Raw genomic sequence first — 17,625 nt, forward strand, 5'->3', positions numbered from 1 at the left:
TGTAGAGATAGGGTTTCTCTATGTTGCCTAGGCTGGTCTCCAACTGCTGGACTCAAGTGATCCACCTGCCTCAGCACCCGAAAGTGCTGGAATTACAGGCATGAGTCACCGTGCCCAGCCAGTAATAAAAACTCTACACACCTTGATTTCATCACCCTGCTTTTTAACTTTTTGTTGTTTCTATTTATATCTAATGATACTTTCTATGTCTTTTTTTTTTCTTGTTACAGAACAATAAACACCTTTATTACATAAGCAAAGACAGAAAGGATGAGGATTTATTTGCCTTTCTGGGCCTTGATTTTCCAAAGATAAAACTCCAACTCCCAGGCCTCTAGCACATAGCCATCTGCTGGGCCCCACTGTTCTGGCCTTGATGTGATGCACGCAAGACGCTTGCCCTGCTGGAACTGTTCCTCCAGAAGACTGCTGATTTTGGCATTCTTTTTCTTTTCATCATATTTTTCTTCTAAATTTTTTTAGATTGTTTTTTATTGAAAATCTCTTCCTCCTCAGGAGTCAGCTCGGCCCCCTTCTTGCTGCCCAGGGACAATGCACACTGGGACTTGCACCACTGTCAGTAGAGTGTGCTGTCACTGAGCATGATGCAGTTCTTCAACAGCATCTTGGTATGGACCAGTTTGTTATTGGACACATTGTAGACAACATTGATAATCCTTGTTTTGTATCTACAACACTCTGAGCCCTAGGAGAAATTCCCTACATCCAGCCTCAAGGTATGGTATTTCTTGTTACGTCCCTGCACACGGACTGTGTGGACGCAGCGGGGGCCAATCTTGTTGTTGGCAGCGGGGCACTCCAGATAATACTTCCACTTCTTGTGGGAGGGCTTACTCTTGCCCCTGTCTTGCAGCACTTATGCCAGATGTCCTGAGAGAAGCCCATTGCTTGGCACCTGTACTGTCTATGTCTTGGAAAATTGTTATAGTTATTATTTTGATTGGTTCATCTTTTAGTCTTTCTACTTAAAGAGTAGTTTACATACCACAGTTACAGTGTTATATTCTGTGTTTTTCTCTGTACTTAATATTACCAGTGAGTTTTGTACTTTCAGATGATTTCTTACTGCTCATTAATATCCTTTTCTTTCTGATTGAAGTACTTTCTTCAGCATTTCTTGTAAGACAGGTCTGATGTTGATGAAATCCTTTAGCTTTTGTTTGTCTAGGAAAGTCTTTATTTCTCTTTCATGTTTAAAGCATATTTTTTCCAGATGCAGTAATCTAAGGTTCCTTCAGTACTTTAAATATCTCATTCCACTTTCTCTTGGCTTGTAAGGTTTCCACAGAAGTCTGCTGCCAGACATACTGGAGTTCCATTGTATGTTGTTTCTCCTGCTGCTTTTAGGATCCTTTCTTTCTCTTTGAGCTTTGGGAGTTTGATTATTAAATGCCTTGAGGGACCAGGTATGGTGGCTCATGTCTGTAATCCCAGCACTTTAGGAGGCTGAGGGAGGTGGATAACTTGAGGTTAGGAGTTCGAGACCAACCTGGCCAACATGGCAAAACCCCAACTCTACTAAAAATACAAAAAAATTAGCAGGGTGTGGTGGCATGTGCCTGTAATCCCAGCTATTCAGGAGGCTGGGGCAGAAGAATCACTTGAACCCAGGAGGCAGAGGTTGCAGTGAGCTGAGATCGCACCACTGTACTCTAGCCTGGGTGACAGAGCAAGACTCTACTCCATCTCAAAAAAAAAAAAAAAAAAATTCTTCTTTGGGTTAAATGTTAAATCTGCTTGATGTTTGATAACCTTCTTGTACTTGAATGTCAATTATCTTTTTCGAAGTTTGGGAAGTTTTCTGATACTATCTCTTTGAATAAACCTTCTATCCTGTCTCTTTCTCTACCTCCTCTTTAAGGCCAATTACTCTTAGATTTGCCCTTTGGAGGCTATTTTCTAGATCTTGTAGGAATGTTTCATTCTTCTTTATTCTTTTTTTTTTTTTTTTTTGTCTCCTCTGTGTATTTTCAAATAGCCTGTCTTCAAGTTCACTAATTCTTTCTGCTTGATCAATTCTGTCATTAAAACTGCTATTAAAAGAACGCTGATCCATTCTTCAGTATTTCAATTGCATTTTTCAACTCCAGAATTTCTGCTTGATTTTTAATTATTTCAATCTCCTTAAGAGTATCTGATATAGTTTGAAATTCTTTCTCTGTGTTATCTCGAATTTCTTTGAGTCTCCACAAAACTGCTATTTTGAATTATCTGTCTGAAAGGTGACATATCTTTGTTTCTCCAGGATTAGTTCCTAGTGCCTTATTTAGTTTGGTGAGGTCATGTTTTTCTGGATGGCGTTGATGCTTGTAGAAGTTCCTCAGTGTCTGGGCACTGAAGAGTTAGGTACTTACTGTAGTCTTCGCAGTCTGGGCTTATTTGTATCTGTCCTTCTTAGGAAGGCTTTCCAGGTATTTGAAGGGACTTGGGTGTTGTGATCTAAGCCATCTCTGCATTAGGCTTAGATCACAACACCCAAGTCCCTTGGTGTTACTACCCCAAGCCCAGTAACATCGTGGTTCTTGCAGACTCATAGAAGTATCACTTTGTGGTCATGGATAAGATCCAGAAGTATTTTCTGGATTACCAGGCAGAAACTCTTGTTTTTTTCCCCTTACTCTCTCCCAAACATTCACAGCCTCTCTCTGTGTGCTGGGCTGCCTGGAGCTGAAGGTGGGATGACACAAGCACTACTATGGCCACCACCACTCAACCGTGCTGGGTCAGATCTGAAGCCAGCATAGCACTGGGTCTTGCCCAAGACCCACTGTATCCACTACCTGGCTACCACCTATGTTCACTCAAAGCCGTAGGTCTCTACAATCTGCAGGTGGTGAAGCAAGACAGGCTTCTGTCCCTCCCTTTCAGGTGGTGAGTTCCGCAAACCCCAGGTGGGTCCAGAGATCCCAACTGGGAGCTACGGACTAGAGTCAAAAACCTTAGAAATCTACCTGGTGTCTTATTATACTGCCGCTGGGCTAGCACTCGAACCATGAGACTCAGTTCTTCCCACTTTTCCCCCGCCTTTCCACAGGCAGAGGAACCTCACCCCATGGCCACCAACACCACAGGCCCATAGGGATCCCTGCCAGGCTACTCCCAATGCTCACTTAAGGCCCAAGCGCTCTTCAGTCAGTTTGTGGTGAATGCTGCCTGGCCTGGGACTCACCCTTCAGGGCAGTGGGCTCCCCTCTGGCCCAGGGCAGGTCCAGAAATGCCACAAGAGCCAAGGCCTAGAATCAGGGACCCCAAGAGCCCACTTGGTGCTCTACCCCACTGTGCCCTACCTGGTACCTAAGATGCAAGACAAATTTCCCTTTACTGTTTCCTCTGCTTTTTTCAAGCAGATGGCGTCTCTCACCATAGCCAACACAGCTGTGAATGTGCTTGGCCTTACCTGGATAATTTCAGACAAGCCAGCTTGTCTCAGAGTCTCACTCAAGGCCCACAGTGTACTGCCTGAGTATTGCTGATGGTTATTCAAGGCCCGAGAGTTCTTTAGTCAGTTAATGATGGGTCCTGCTATGACTGTGTCTTTCCCTTCAAGGCAGCAGTTTCCCTTCTGGCCAACGATGTGCCAATAAATGCAATCCAGAAGCTAGGGCCCAGAATGGGGACCTCATGACTCTGCAGGTGCCCTATCCTACCATGACTGAGCTGGTATCCCAGATGCAAGACAAAATTCTCTTTGCTCTTCCCTCTCCTCTCTTCATACAGAAGAAGGGTCTCTTTTGGAGCTGCAAACTGTGCAGCCTGGGGTTGGGGTTAGGACAGGAGTGGCACAAGTACTCCCTTAACGGCACCTGCTGGTGTCTCAGTAGGTCATGTGCCCCTGCAGTCCACTGGATATGAGCTCAGCTCAGCACTAGAACTCACCTAGGAGTTGCAGTCCTTGTGGCCTAGACTGCCTTTCAAGTTTATTTAGGGCCCCAGGGTACTTTAGCACTCCATGATGAGGCTTGCCAGAGCTCAAGTTTTGACAACTGAGATGTGCGATTCTCCTCTGCCTGGGGCTGGCCTATATGCTCCCTCTGTGGCCAGGTATCAGCTGAGTTCAGCTCAGTTTTGCTTTCCACTGTGTCAGGGCAGCATTGAGTTCAATGCAAAGTCTCACGATCACTGCACTCTCCCTCCCCAAGTGCACAGATTCTCTCTCCGTGCCACACAGCCACTGCTGGGATGGGAGGTGATTGGTGTCAGCAATTCAAGACGGTCTTTCCCGCCCGCTTCAGTGCCCCTTTCAGTAATATGAAGTTAAAACAAGGTATTGTGAGTGCTTATCTGATTTTTGGTTCTTACAAAGGTGTTTTATTGTGCATAGACAGTTGTTAAATTTTGTGTCTGTTGGGGGGTATGTTCAGTGGAGCCTTCTGTTACACCATCTTGCTCTGTTCCCCCACCCCACTACCATGATCACTTTCTGAGGCAACCCAATTTATTGTTAGCAAACTATTTTTTTTTTTTTTGAGACAGAGTCTGGCTCAGTTGCCCGACTGAAGCGCAGTGCTGTGATCTCTAATCACTGCAGCCTCTGCCTCCCAGGTTCCAGTGATTCTCCTGCCTCAGCCTCCGAAGTAGCTGAGATTATAGGCATATGCCACCATGCCTGGCTAATTTCTGTGTTTTTAGTAGAGACGGGGTTTCACCATATTGGATAGTCTGGTCTCGAACTCCTGACCTCTGATGATCCACCCGCCTTGGCCTCCCAAAGTGCTGGGATTACAGGCATAAGCCACTATGCCTGGCCAGCTAGCTCATATTCTTAGAAACAAATTTCTTATATTGAGCTGTATCTTTGTAACTTCTAGTGTCTGAAGCTATACAGAAAAAGTCATATTCTTTGTCCATGTTTACTTATCTAGTTCCTTTAATTATTCCTGTCAATGAATTACTGCTTATTATGAGTTTACTATGTTTTAGGCATAGGCTTAAGATCTTTATATGCATTTAATTCTCACAACATTCCTAAAACATACACACTATTTATATCTCCATATTACAGATAGGAACATGAAGATAAATTACATAACTTGCCAAATTCACATGGCTAATAAGCTGCAGAGATGGTATATGAACTCAGGCCTGATTGATGGCAGAGGCTATACTCTAATTAAGTGAATCAGCTTCCTTCAAATTTCCTCACTCTCCTCTTGCGATGGTTTAAATGTGTCCTCCAAAAGTTCATGTGTTGGAAACTTAATGCCTCTGTCCTCATGAATGAATTAATGGATTAATGAGGGCTGTGCCCTCATGATTGGATCAATGTCACTATCAAAGGTGTGGGCTTATTATCATTGGAATGGCTTTGTTATAAAAGCAAGCTCTCTCTTGTCCTCTCACCATGTGATGCTTTCCACCATGTTATCACTCAGCAAGAAGGCCCTTACAAGATGTCAGCACTATGCTCTTGAACTTCCCAATCTCTAGAACTGTGAACTAAATAAACCTCTATTCTTTTTTTTTTTTTTTTTTTTTTTTTTTTTGAGACAGAGTTTTGCTCTTGTTGCCCAGGCTGGAGTGCAACGGTATGATCTCGGCTCACTGTAACCTCCACCTCCTGGGTTCAAGTGATTCTCCTGCCTCAGCCTCTCAAGTAGCTGGGATTACAGGCATGTGCCACTACACCCAGCTAATTTTGTATTTTTAGTAGAGATGGGGTTTCTCCATGTTGGTCAGGCTTGTCTTGAACTCCCGACCTCAGGTGATCCTCCTGCCTCAGCCTCCCAAAGTGCTGGGATTACAGGCATGAGCCAACACACCCAGACATTTTTTTTTTTTTTTTCTTTGAGACAGAGTCTAGCTCTATCACCCAGCTGGAATGCAGTGGCTCAATCTCAGCTCACTGTAACCTCTGCCTCCCGGGTTCAAGCGATTCTCCTGCCTCAACCACCTGAGTCGCTGGGATTACAGGTGCCTGCCATCATGCCTGGCTAATTTTTGTTTTAGTAGAGATGGGGTTTCACTGTGTTGGCCAGGCTGGTTTTGAACTCCTGACCTCATGATCCGCCCGCCTTGGCCTCCCAAAGTGCTGGGATTACAAGTATGAGCCACCACACCTGGCCTAAACCTCTATTCTTTATAAATTATCCAGTCTGTAGTATTCAGTTATAGTAATAAAAAATAGACTAGGATACCTCTGCAGCTATTCTGGTTTATCAATGTCCCTCCTTTTATTTTATGTGGAACACCTCACAAATTTGTATGTCATCCTTGCGCAGACACCTTATGAATCTTCTCTGTATTGTTCCAATTTTTGTGCATGTGCTGCCAAAGTGAACACTCAAAGTCCCTTTTAAAGTGTGACCCCAGAATTCTATATGTTTGACCAGTGCAGAGTGAAAATTTTCTCTCCCATTTCCTATACATGCTACATTTATTAAAGTATCCTAAAACTGAATTCGCCTTTTTGAGCAGCCTCATTTCCCTGTTGAATCTTACTAAACCTGTACTAAACTAAAACTCCTAAGACTTTCTCACATGATGTGGGGAAAAGAGAGATCAGCCTGTTACTGTGTCTATATAGAAAGAAGTAGACATAAGAGACTCCATTTTGTTCTGTATCTGAGATGCTGTTAATCTGTGACCCTACCCCCAACCTTGTCCTTGCAAGAGACATGTGCTGTGGTGACTCAAGGTTTAATGGATTTTGGGCTGTGCAGGATGTGTCTTTGTTAAACAAGTTCCTGAAGGCAGCTTGCTGGTTAAAAAACCTGCCCGTCCCTGGGCAATGGAATATCTCCGTGTGAGACCCGATTGTATGCTCTGTTTACTGAGATAGGAGAAAACCGCCTTACGGCATAAGGTGGGACTTGCTGGCGGGACTTGGTGGAGCAATGCTGCTAAAAGGTTTATGGAGATGTTTGCATATGCATATCAAGGCACAGCATTTTCCTTTGAACTTATTCATGTCACAGAGATCTTTATCCATATGACTTACTGCTAATTTTCTCCCTTCAATGATCCTATTGTCCTGCCACTCCCTTATCTTTAAGATGGTAAAGATAATTATCAATAAATACTAAGGGAACTCAGAGACCGGTGCCGGTGTGGGTCCTCCGTAAGCTGAGCGCTGGTCCCCTGGGCCCACTTTTTCTTTCTCTATACTTTGTCTCTGTGTCTCATTTCTTTTCTCAAGTCTCTCATTCCACCTAACGAGAAACGCCCACAGGTGTGGAGGGGCAGGCCACACCGTCAACATGAAGTAGAAAATGTGCCTGGATATCCTCCTCCTTTTCTTTGTTAATCTTCAAGACCTTGGCCAGGCTTCCCTTCATCCATCATTTCTCCCTAAAGAGTCTAGCTCTCAGTGATTGCTGCCTTCAAGGAATTTACCTTATACTTTGGTATGCTAGTTGGCACTAGTCATAGTTAGCCTTGCACTGTAATTATCCCAACATAAATATGCCTGACTTCCTGTTCTTTATATATAAATGCCACCCTTTAACATAGCAACAATTTCTGGAGTGTGTTTTCTCCTACTGGCTATAAATAAAAAGAGCTGGGAAGAACATACAAGTGAGCATTTTCACTCCCTGACTATTTTTGATTTGTATATTAGCAATTACAAACAGGCTGGGCACAGTGGCTCCCAGCACTTTGGGAAGCCAAGGCAGGTAGATCGCTTAAGTTCAAGACCAGCCTGGGCAACAAGGTGAGACCTCGTCTCTACAAAAAACACAAAAATTAGCCAGGTGTGGTGGCTCACACTTGTAAACCCAGCTACTCAGGAGGCTGAGGTGGGAGGACTGCTTGAGCCAGGAAGGCAGAGGTTGCGATAAACAGAGATCCCACCACTGCACTCCAGCCTGGGCAGAAGAGTGAGACCTTGTCTCAGAAAAAAAAGGAGCGGGGGCGGTGGCAAAAGCATGAACAATCATAGCTAAACTAAAACAAAAACATTTTGTGATAAAATCAAATAAATAAATAAAAACTTCATAATTTCAAATGACTGGGTGAGAAACCACATGCACTAAAGGAGAGAAACTGGCTTGAATCAAGAGGTGAGGTAGTAGCCAAGGAAGAAGGCAGGCTCCTTCTTGAGACTCTGGAAAGCTACAAAATGTTACTGGCTCAGCCAAGCATTCCCAGGGACTGGTCCTAGTAGGGGGCCCACTTCTGCCCATGACTCTTTACATCCTACCTCACCCCAGGAACTCCTTCTATCCACAGACTTCATTCCACCTTTGAAATAGGGAAGTCTGTGCTCCTATCATCTAACAGGAGTAGATAGCAAGGGGATGGAGAATCCCAAAGTCCATGGCCATCCAGAAAGATATGTTTCCAGTTTTTTTTAAAAAACTTTAATTTTATCAGGTATTTTTTAAAAAATGGTTTCTGAAAGGTTTTTGTTGTTGGTTTTGTTTGTTTTTGTTTTGTTTTTTTGTTTGTATTTTTGTTTTTTAAGACAGAGTCTTGCTCTGTCGCCAGGCTGGAGTGCAGTGGCGCCATCTCGGCTCACTGCAACCTCCACCTCCCGGGTTCAAGTGATTCTCCTGCCTCAGCCTCCTGAGTAGCTAGGACTACAGGCACGCACCACCACGCCCAGCTAATTTTGTATTTTTAGTAGAGACAGTGTCTCACTATGTTGGCCAGGATGGTCTCAGTCTCCTGACTTTGTGATCCTCCCACCTTGGCCTCCCAAAGTGCTGGGATTACAGGCCTGAGCCACCATGCCCGGCTGAAAGTTTTTGCATTAGACCTTTGGCCAGCTAAAAATGAGTTTGAAATCCAAGGAGAATAAACCAAATATACTTAAAGTTTTTGAAAGTAGCCAAAAGAAACACACACAAGATAAAGTTAGTTTTCAAAGAATGAGCTTATTAATAAGGAGAAGGAAAAAAAAGAAGTGCAATTCAGTAAGAGGTAAAGTTTAGCAAAGTGAGCGCTGACTGAAGTAACTTTTTTTTTCTTTTAAATGAACCTAACATTGTGAACATATCCAGGAAAAATAAAACAAAACCAATAATTCAAAATGCATTTTTCCCAAAGAAATGCATAGCAATTCTTATCTCAGTATTAATACAGCACTATGCTTCAGGTAATTTTGAGGCAGTATTTTTAAATTAAGCACCAAAATAAAAGTTGTACTACTTACAGATCTGTATAAAGCACAATAAGGCAAGGATCTTCCTTAAATATTCATTCATCCCCTCATTCATTCGTCAACAATAACATGCCAAACCCTGTGATTCGTGTTGAGATCCCTCTCCTTAAGCATGCCAAAGTGGAGAAGACAACAAAGAAAATAAAAGTACATTGTGTTACAACATACTCTGTGCTTATGACATCCTGCTCTTCTGCTTTTCCTCTTGTCTTATCAGTCATACTTACACTACCTGCTGGTTGACTTTTCTCCACACATCTAACCTTTCGCCCTAGGCCTTTTGCCTTCCTTAGCTCACTTGCTCACTTGTGCTCTCCCCTGTGTTCTCTCTTGCCTAGCTCTCGCTCTTGCTCTCTCTGTGATTCCAACAATTCCCTATAGCTTTAAAAATCATCTACATGCTGGTGACTCCCAAATTTTTACATCTCCAGCCTAGTCTTCTCTTATATATCCAACTGCTATTAATGTATTTCCTTTTAAATGTTACACAGGCACTTAAGCTCCAAAAGAGAATTATTGCTTTTTACCTCCACCTCCTGGACTTCCTCAATTCTCTATAAATGGCACTACTATCCACCTAGCTACCAAAGCTAACCCAACAGCAAATCCTACTGATTCTGCCTCTGACACACATCTCTTCTAAACCTACTTTCCTCCTCCACTGTCTCCAGCCTTATCCAAACCACCATAAGTTCTCAACCATGCTACTGTAGTGGCATCCTCCCTGGTCTCTTTGTGTCCCCCTATTCCTGCTCTCTTCCCCTCCACCTCAGTCTATTCTTAATAGCAGGAGTGATATCTTTTAAACGTAAATCAGGTTCCATGTCACTTCTTTGATTGAAACATTTTAGTAGCTTCCACTGGACTTAAAATAAAATCTGAATTCCTTGTCATGGCCAACAAGGCCCTACACTATCTGCTCCTACCTCCCTCTCCATCTTCATCTGATACTACCTTTCCCCAGGCTCATGATACTCTAGAGATGTTGGCCTTTGTCAGTTCCTAGAATGTACTGAAAGCATTCATATTTCAGGGATTTCATGCTTGCTATCCCCTTTGCTAGAGAGCTTTTCTCACGTTTACTTAGATTACAGTCTTCTCATTCTCTGGATCTCTACTTACATATTACCTCCACAGGCCTTTCCTGCTCCTGGGAAGATCTTCTCTCTATCCCACTGTCTTATTTCCTTTTTTTTTTTTTTTTTTTTAGATGGAGTCTTGCTCTGTCACCCATGCTGGAGTGCAGTGCATGATCTTGGCTCACTGCAAGCTCCGCCTCCCAAGTTCAAGTGGTTCTCCTGCCTCGGCCTCCCGAGTAGCTGGGACTACAGGTGCCGGCCACCACACCCGGCTAATTTTTTGTATTTTTTTTTAGTAGAGACGGGGCTTCACCGTGTTAGCCAGGATGGTCTTGATCTCCTGACCTTGTGATCTGCCCACCTCAGCCTCCCAAAGTGCTGAGATTACAGGCGTGAGCCACCGCGCCCGGCCCCACTGCCTTATTTCTTCATAGCATCTATCATCATCTAAAAGGTTAACATGCCCTTTTTGTTTTTTACATGTTTACTACCTGTTTCCTCTCACTAGCATACAAACGACTTAAAGACACAATCCTTTCTGTTGTGTTTTCTTTTTTTTTTCTTTTTGAGATGGAGTCTCACTCTGTCGCCAGGCTGGAGTGCAATGGCTTGATCTCAGTTCACTGTAACCTCCACCTCCCCAGTTCAAGCTATTCTCATGTCTCAGCCTCCCAAGCAGCTGGGATTACAGGTGCCCGCCACCACGCCTGGCTAATTTTTGTATTTTTAGTAGAGACAGCGTTTCGCCATATTGGTCAGATTGGCTTCGTACTCCTGACCTCAGGTGATTGACCCACCTCGGCCTCCCAAAGTGCTGGGATTACAGGCATGAGCCACCATCTGTTGTGTTTTCTATGGTCTCCTCAGTAACAAGCATCTATGTAACAGCAGATACTTACTATCTGCTAAATAAACTGATGTGAGAGAAATGCGTACATGAAAGGGATTAGGAGAAGGCTTTCTAGAGGAGGTGATCCATAAACTAAACCTGGAAGAACTAGGATAAGTATTCAGGCAGACAGTGCAGTGAGGGAAATTGCAGAGCACATCTCTAAACTGTATACAGTTTATTTGTGTATAAACTGTAATACAGTATATTTGTATATTTTTGAAATACAGTATATTTGTGAAACTGCAAGTAGTTCAACATGATAATGCAAGATAATGAAAAGTTATGGAGTAAAAACAATCTAGGCCTGATGCAGTGGCTCATGCCTATAATTCCAGCACTTTGGGAGGCCAAGGCAGATGGATCACTTAAGCTCAGGAATTTGAGACCAGACTGGGCAACACGGCGAAATTCTGTGTCTTCAAAAAATACAAAAAATTAGCCAGGTGTGGTGGTGCATGCCTGTAGTCCCAGCCACTTGAGAGGCTAAGATGGGAGGAGCACGAGAGTCCAGGAGGTGAAGGCTCCAGTGAGCAGAGATAGTGCCACTATACTCCAGCCTGGGTGACAGAGCAAGACCCTGTCTCAAAAGAAAAAAAAAAAAAAAAAGGGAACAATGTATAATTCCTAGAGAACTCCCTTCTCTACTCTAAATCTACTGAAACACTGAATAGAATCTTAGGAATGAAGGAGGACTTCATCTCTCTCTCTTTTTTATTTCTTTTTTCTTTTTTTTTGAGACGGAGTTTCGTTCTGTCACCCAGGCTGGAGTGCAGTGGTGCGATCTCAGCTCACTGCAACCTCCCCCTCCCAGGTTCAAGAGATTCTCCTGCCTCCACCTCCTGAGTAGCTGGGATTACAGGTACCTGCCACCACACCCAGCTAATTTTTTGTATTTTTGGTAGAGATGGGTTTCACCATGTTGGCCAGGCTGGTCTCGAACTCCTGACCTCAGGCAACCCATCCACCTCAGCCTCCCAAAGAGGTAGGATTACAGGTGTGAGCCACTGCACCTGGTCTCTCTTTTTAAGACTATTTTTGTTTGCTTGTTTGAGATAGGGTCTCATTCCATTGCTCATTGCTGGGAGTGCAATGATGCCATCACAGCTCACACACTACAGCTTTTGACCTCCTAGGCTCAACCAATACTCCTGCCTCTGCCTCCCGAGTAGTTAGGACCACAGGCACATCCCACCACACCTGGCTAATTTTTTTTTTCTTTTTTGGTAGAGATGAGGGTCTCACTACCTTGCTCAGACTCGTCTCAAATTCCTGGGCTCAAGCAGTCCTCCCACTGTGGCCTCCCAAAATGCTGAGATTACAGACATGTAATCTTTTTTTTTTTTTCTGTCTAAGGCTTGAATACGTAAGCATCCCGAATAGTACATGCACTGATATTAGTTTATATACCCTATAAATGTATATTTAAATATGAGTAAATTATTGCTGGACTAATACAAATGTAAAGTTAAAGAAGTTATGTGATTAATAGACCTGCTTAATTGTAAGGAAAGTAAAATTAGCAAAAATTAAAATTATTAAATTGGCAACGATACTTAGCTGCAAAAAATGTTTTTAAATGAGGCCAACCAAGAAAGGAAAGAGAATGTGAAAGGGAAACAGAAATCCACCAGAGAGAAAATTCTCATTTTATAGTTTAAGTGTTGGCTTGGAATTTTGTAAATGAAATCCATGTATTTTTATTTATCCCTAGAAACCAGCAGAATCAGGTGTCTCAGAAATTCTCAGTAACTAGTTGAACTGAACCAACCTCATCACAGCCTTTGGCAGCAGGTACCTAAATTATCTTTAATTTCCACTAAATTGGGGGTTGGGGGTGAGTAGGATGTTGAACTATGTTTCCTTTTGTAGCAAAAAAAATTTCAAATATAAGTAGTTTCAAGATATTTTATTAACTCTTTGTTCAAATTGTAGAGGTTCAGTTATTTGATTTTACTTTCAGGGATCAGTATGGTTATAATACATTGAGAGGAGGAATAGTGTGGTGCTTAAAGAATGTGAACTTTAGAACCAGACCAACCAGGTCCAAATCCCAGCTGTGCAACCTTAGGCAAGTTACTTAAATTCTCTATACCTCAGTTTACTCATGTAAAAAATGGAGCTAACAATAGTACCTACCTTATAGGACTCTTGTAAGAAGTATAGGCGATAAGAACAATGTCTGTCAGTGTACAGTGTATAATATTTGCTACCATTACAATTACTTTTCAATTGTTTTTCTAATTAACTTGAAAATAGTATTTTACCCATGAACAACCTCCACAGTTAAAACTTTTTATGAGAATATGAACACTAATCATTTTACTTGAATTCCAAGCAAGAATTATCTACTAATATGCTACTTACACTAACTGATTAATTTTCTGCTGTTGCTCCTTGGATCTTCTGTATTTTAGCAGCTTACTTTGTGTTGGTGTATCAACGCCTATGTTTTCTGGGAGATGGACAATGGGGGATAACTTCAAGTTCAGAGCTTCCTTTTCTGCTGCAATGGCAGCTTTGTTTGCATCTGACATCTTGATCTCCCAAAAATTAAAATACTCTGTACTCTGAGGAGAAAAAGTTCACAAAGCCATTATTATGTCAGCAAGCCTCGATATATTCATAACATATCTAACATATCAATACCAAAAATAAAATTCTAGACACTTTTGGATCTTCCTCCCAAGTATGGTATTAGTCTAAAGAATGACAGTTGAGGTAAGTTGGCAGGGATTCCTGTTAGAACTCTACAACCCACTTATGAAGCAATGAGCCAGTCAGTTCCCCTTCAGGGCTTGTTTCCTAATGGATGAAATTAAGGAATTGAATTAGATGCTGTGTAAATATCCCTACAGCTCTAACATTCTGGGTTCAAAATTTTCCCTAGATGCAAACCACCACCACCACCACAAATCCAGTTGTTAAGGGATGATCCCCTTCCCAGTAAAAGCTGATATTTAACATCATTAATGGTTTGTGTTTTTTTGTTGTTGTTGTTTTGTTTTTGTTTTGAGACAGAGTCTTGCTCTGTCGCCCAGGCTGGTGTGCAATGGCGTGATCTTGGCTCACTGTAACCTCCACCTCTCAGGTTCAAGTAGTTCTCCTGCTTCAGCCTCCCGAGTAGCTGGGACTACAGGCGCACAACCACGCCCATCTACTTTTTTGTATTTTTAGTAGAGACAGGGTTTCACCTTGTTGGCCAGGCTGGTCTTTAACTCCTGACCTTAGATGATCTGCCCGCCTCGGCCTCCCAAAGTGCTGGGATTACAGGCGTGAGCCACTGCGCCCAGCCAATTATTAATGTTCTTAAACATCAATATGATATCTTAGTCTTGCTGCCTTCCAAGAAAGTGATGCTATGATCAAGCGTGGTGGCGGGCGCCTGTAATCCCAGCTACTCCAGAGGCTGAATCACAAGAGTCGCTTGAACCTGGAGGCGGAGGTTGCAGTGAGCCGAGATCCCGCCACCGCACTCCAGCCTGGGCGACAGAGCGAGACTCCGTCTCAAAAAAAAAAAAAAAAAAAAAAAATTGTACTGTGATAACAACTAAATTTGTCATGAATACCTACAGGATTTGGAGATTCCTGCCTTTAGAAAGTGTTTAAGTTGGCACCCAAATCGCGATAGCTGCCCTGGGAGGGAAAGGAAGAGAAAAGCAGAGAACAAGTACCTGATTGTTTCTCACTACTTCCCCGTTGCGCAGACGACAGGGAGAGAGAGAGACAGTCAGAGCCTCTCCTCAGGTGGAAGGAAGGGGGATAACGAGGGAGAAACGTCCGGAACGCCACCGGCTCTCAGTCGAGTAGCTGGAGAAGGGCGGTCGCTGACCGGGTGGAAACAACGCCGTCGCCATGGAAACTGTGGCGGCCCCAGCTGGAGGGCCTGGGTGAAGGTTGCCAGGAGAGGCAGTTGCTGAGCTGCGAGGGATTAGGATTACCTGTCACAACAATAATTCATTACTCAAATAAATGGGGCGTATTTTCTGTTTTCTGTTTTTTTAACCTAACTGCCTTTCCTTGGAAGGGGACCAGGAAATCAGGATCTTCAAATTATGGAAAACTGCAAGACTGGAAATTTAGATCTGTTGGAAAACAGATTCATGGAAACACTCTCAGCAAGAGAATTAAGTCTTCAAGTGTCCCCTAGTGACAATAAATATTGTAACTAATCAGCAATATAATTTATCTTGCTTCTAGATTTGCTATTTGTTAACACAGCACTTCCAGGAATTATTTGGCAAAACCAAACAAGTTAAGGTGTGTGCATTTAGTGAGTACCCTGGGAGAAAGATGTGCAATTTTGCTGTTTGAAGCTGCACAATGCATACTACATCTAACGATAATAGCCTACAAGAATACTATGTGCCAAAATTAAATTAGGGAAGTGAATAAATTCTACTGGTGTGTTAACAGCATATTCATTCAACAAATATTTCAGCACCTTCTATGTGTCAGTTGCTACGTAATTTTTTTTGTTTGTTTTAATGAGAGTACAGCCTACACTATTGTGTCTGGCACACAGGAGGTGCTCTAAAATGTCATTTAAGTGAGTGAATGAACAAGTAAAACTTCCTGGTAGTTTGTAAAAGCAAATTATCTTTCTGTAGAAAATAAAATACTTGTATAAATAATGTGACTTTTTTTTTTCTTTTTCGAGACAGAATTTTGCTCTTGTTGCCTAGGCTGGAGTGCTTACCACAACCTCCACCTCCCAGATTCAAGCCCTCCCGAGTAGTTGGGATTATAGGCATGCACCACCAAACCCAGCTAATTTTTTTTTTTTTTTAGTAGAGACAGGGTTTCTCCATGTTGGTCAGGCTGGTCTTGAACTCCTAACCTCAGGTGATCCACCCACCTCGGCCTCCCAAAGTGTTGGGATTACAGGCGTGAGCCACTGCACCATGCCACCTTTTCTTTTTTAAACTTTAGTCCTATGACAGATTAGACAGGTTTTTTTAATGTCAATTTGTTAGGGTTATTTTTTAGAGACAGGGTCTCTTGCTCCGTTGCCCAGGCTGGAATGCTGCTGGAGTGCAGCGGCACCATCATGGTGAAAGGAGTCAGCTAGCTTTTGCCTTAGGTAGATAGCAAGGGAAGGGTCCTCACAGAACCCCCAGCCCATAGGTCAGTGCCTCATCCCCACTTAACATAAAAAGCAGCCTGGGAAAAAATTCAAGCTGCAGGCACCGATAAGAGAACTAGCACAGGGTGTTGTGACTGGAGATATGCCCACAGCTCCACAGATAGAAAAACCTCTGGCCCATTTGGACAAAAACTTGCACAGACTTCCTCCTCACTCACATAAAGGAACAAAGAAATGCCTTTGTCCATTGTATACTCAGTGGGCTCCTAGGAAAGAAAAAAAAAGTTTATTTTCCTTTTGTGGGCATGGGCACAGTAGGCTCCAGTAGGTTCCGGTGGGCACTCTACTTTCCTTTATTTGGATTGTAAATCTGGCTTCCGGGAATCATCACTTCAGCTCCTGATTGGTCCCGGGCCAAGGTTCAGGGCCAAGCTTTCACTTCAGCTCCTGATAGGTCCTGGGCCAAGCCAAGCAGCATCTATGAATCATCATTTCAGCTCCTGATTAGTACCAGGCCAAGGCTCCAGGGTAGGGGGGTTGAGGGACAAAGCACATTCCTTCCCCTTCCCAGTCCAAAAAACCCCTGGACCTCAGCCTCATAGGGAGCACCCCATTCAGGTCCCCCTCTCTGCTGGCAGACAGCGTTCTTTTTTCGCTTATTAAACGTTCGCTCTAAACTCAACTTTGGGTCTGCGCTCCTTAATCATCTTGGAGGTAGGACAAATAACTCCAGGTGTTATCTCAGACAATGAGAAACTGTTACATCTTGGTGCATTGCTGAGACTACAGCAATAGCTCACTGCATCCTTAAACTCCTGGGCCCAAGGGATCCTCCCACCTCAGCCTGAATAGCTGGGACTACAGGCACACAGCACGACATCGGCTAATTTTAAAAAATATTTTGTTGGGACAGTGTCTTACTATGTTACACGGGCTCATCTCAAACTCCTGGGCTCAAGCAATCCTCCTGCTTCAGCTTCCTAAAAGTTTTGGAATTATAGGCGTGAGCCACCATATCTGGCCTGAATGTCAATTTGGTTAGGCTAAACTAGGACTAAAGAGAAGGCAGCAATCTTGTGTAGGATATACCCACCTTCTCCCAGTCATTAATCAAACACTAATCTAGGACTGCTGTGAGGAGATTGCAGCTCAATTCAAGTCCCTGGTCAATTGACATTGGTCTAAGGAGATTATCCTGGGTGAGCCTGACTCAATCAGTAGGAATCCTTTTAAAAAGATTTAGGCCTGGAAAAGTGGATCAACCCTGTAATCCCAGCACCTTAGGAGGCCGAGCCAGGCAGACTGCTTGAGGGAGTTTGAGATCAGCCTGGGCAACATGGTGTAACTCTGTCTCTATTTTTAAAAATTAAAAAATTAAAAAAATAATAATAAAGAGATGGGCATGCCCCGAGTCAAACTCCAAACAGCAGCTGGGTCTACAACTGCT

General features: G+C 43.2%; 2 protein-coding genes, 1 non-coding gene and 1 pseudogene across 8 annotated transcripts in view; 1 reads left to right on the forward strand and 3 right to left on the reverse strand.

Moving 5' to 3' along the window:
• PDE12 (phosphodiesterase 12) overlaps nt 1–17,625 on the forward strand; it is a 508,182-nt gene that overhangs the window by 469,286 nt on the left and 21,271 nt on the right. The window lies entirely within an intron of this gene.
• Nucleotides 1–17,625, reverse strand: part of DNAH12 (dynein axonemal heavy chain 12) — a 248,319-nt gene that overhangs the window by 221,513 nt on the left and 9,181 nt on the right. For 5 of the 6 annotated variants that reach the window (XM_050781109.1, XM_050781106.1, XM_050781108.1 and 2 more), the window contains 2 exons: nt 14,767–15,033; nt 13,460–13,662 (listed from right to left, as the gene is read on the reverse strand). In XM_050781109.1, coding sequence (XP_050637066.1) covers nt 13,460–13,629 — 170 coding nt within the window. In that variant the 5' untranslated portion in view covers nt 13,630–13,662; nt 14,767–15,033. Of the gene's footprint in view, nt 1–9,115; nt 9,230–13,459; nt 13,663–14,766; nt 15,034–17,625 lie in introns of those variants that run through there. The other variant, XM_050781111.1, reaches the window with a different exon arrangement.
• On the reverse strand, nt 279–969 carry LOC126948808 (40S ribosomal protein S8-like; annotated as a pseudogene).
• On the reverse strand, nt 6,195–6,301 carry LOC126949437 (U6 spliceosomal RNA). The gene has a single exon (XR_007723738.1). It is a non-coding gene; the product is annotated as a U6 spliceosomal RNA (small nuclear RNA).

Source organism: Macaca thibetana, chromosome 2 (assembly GCF_024542745.1).
Source record: "Macaca thibetana thibetana isolate TM-01 chromosome 2, ASM2454274v1, whole genome shotgun sequence".
Classification (NCBI taxonomy): domain Eukaryota; kingdom Metazoa; phylum Chordata; class Mammalia; order Primates; family Cercopithecidae; genus Macaca; species Macaca thibetana.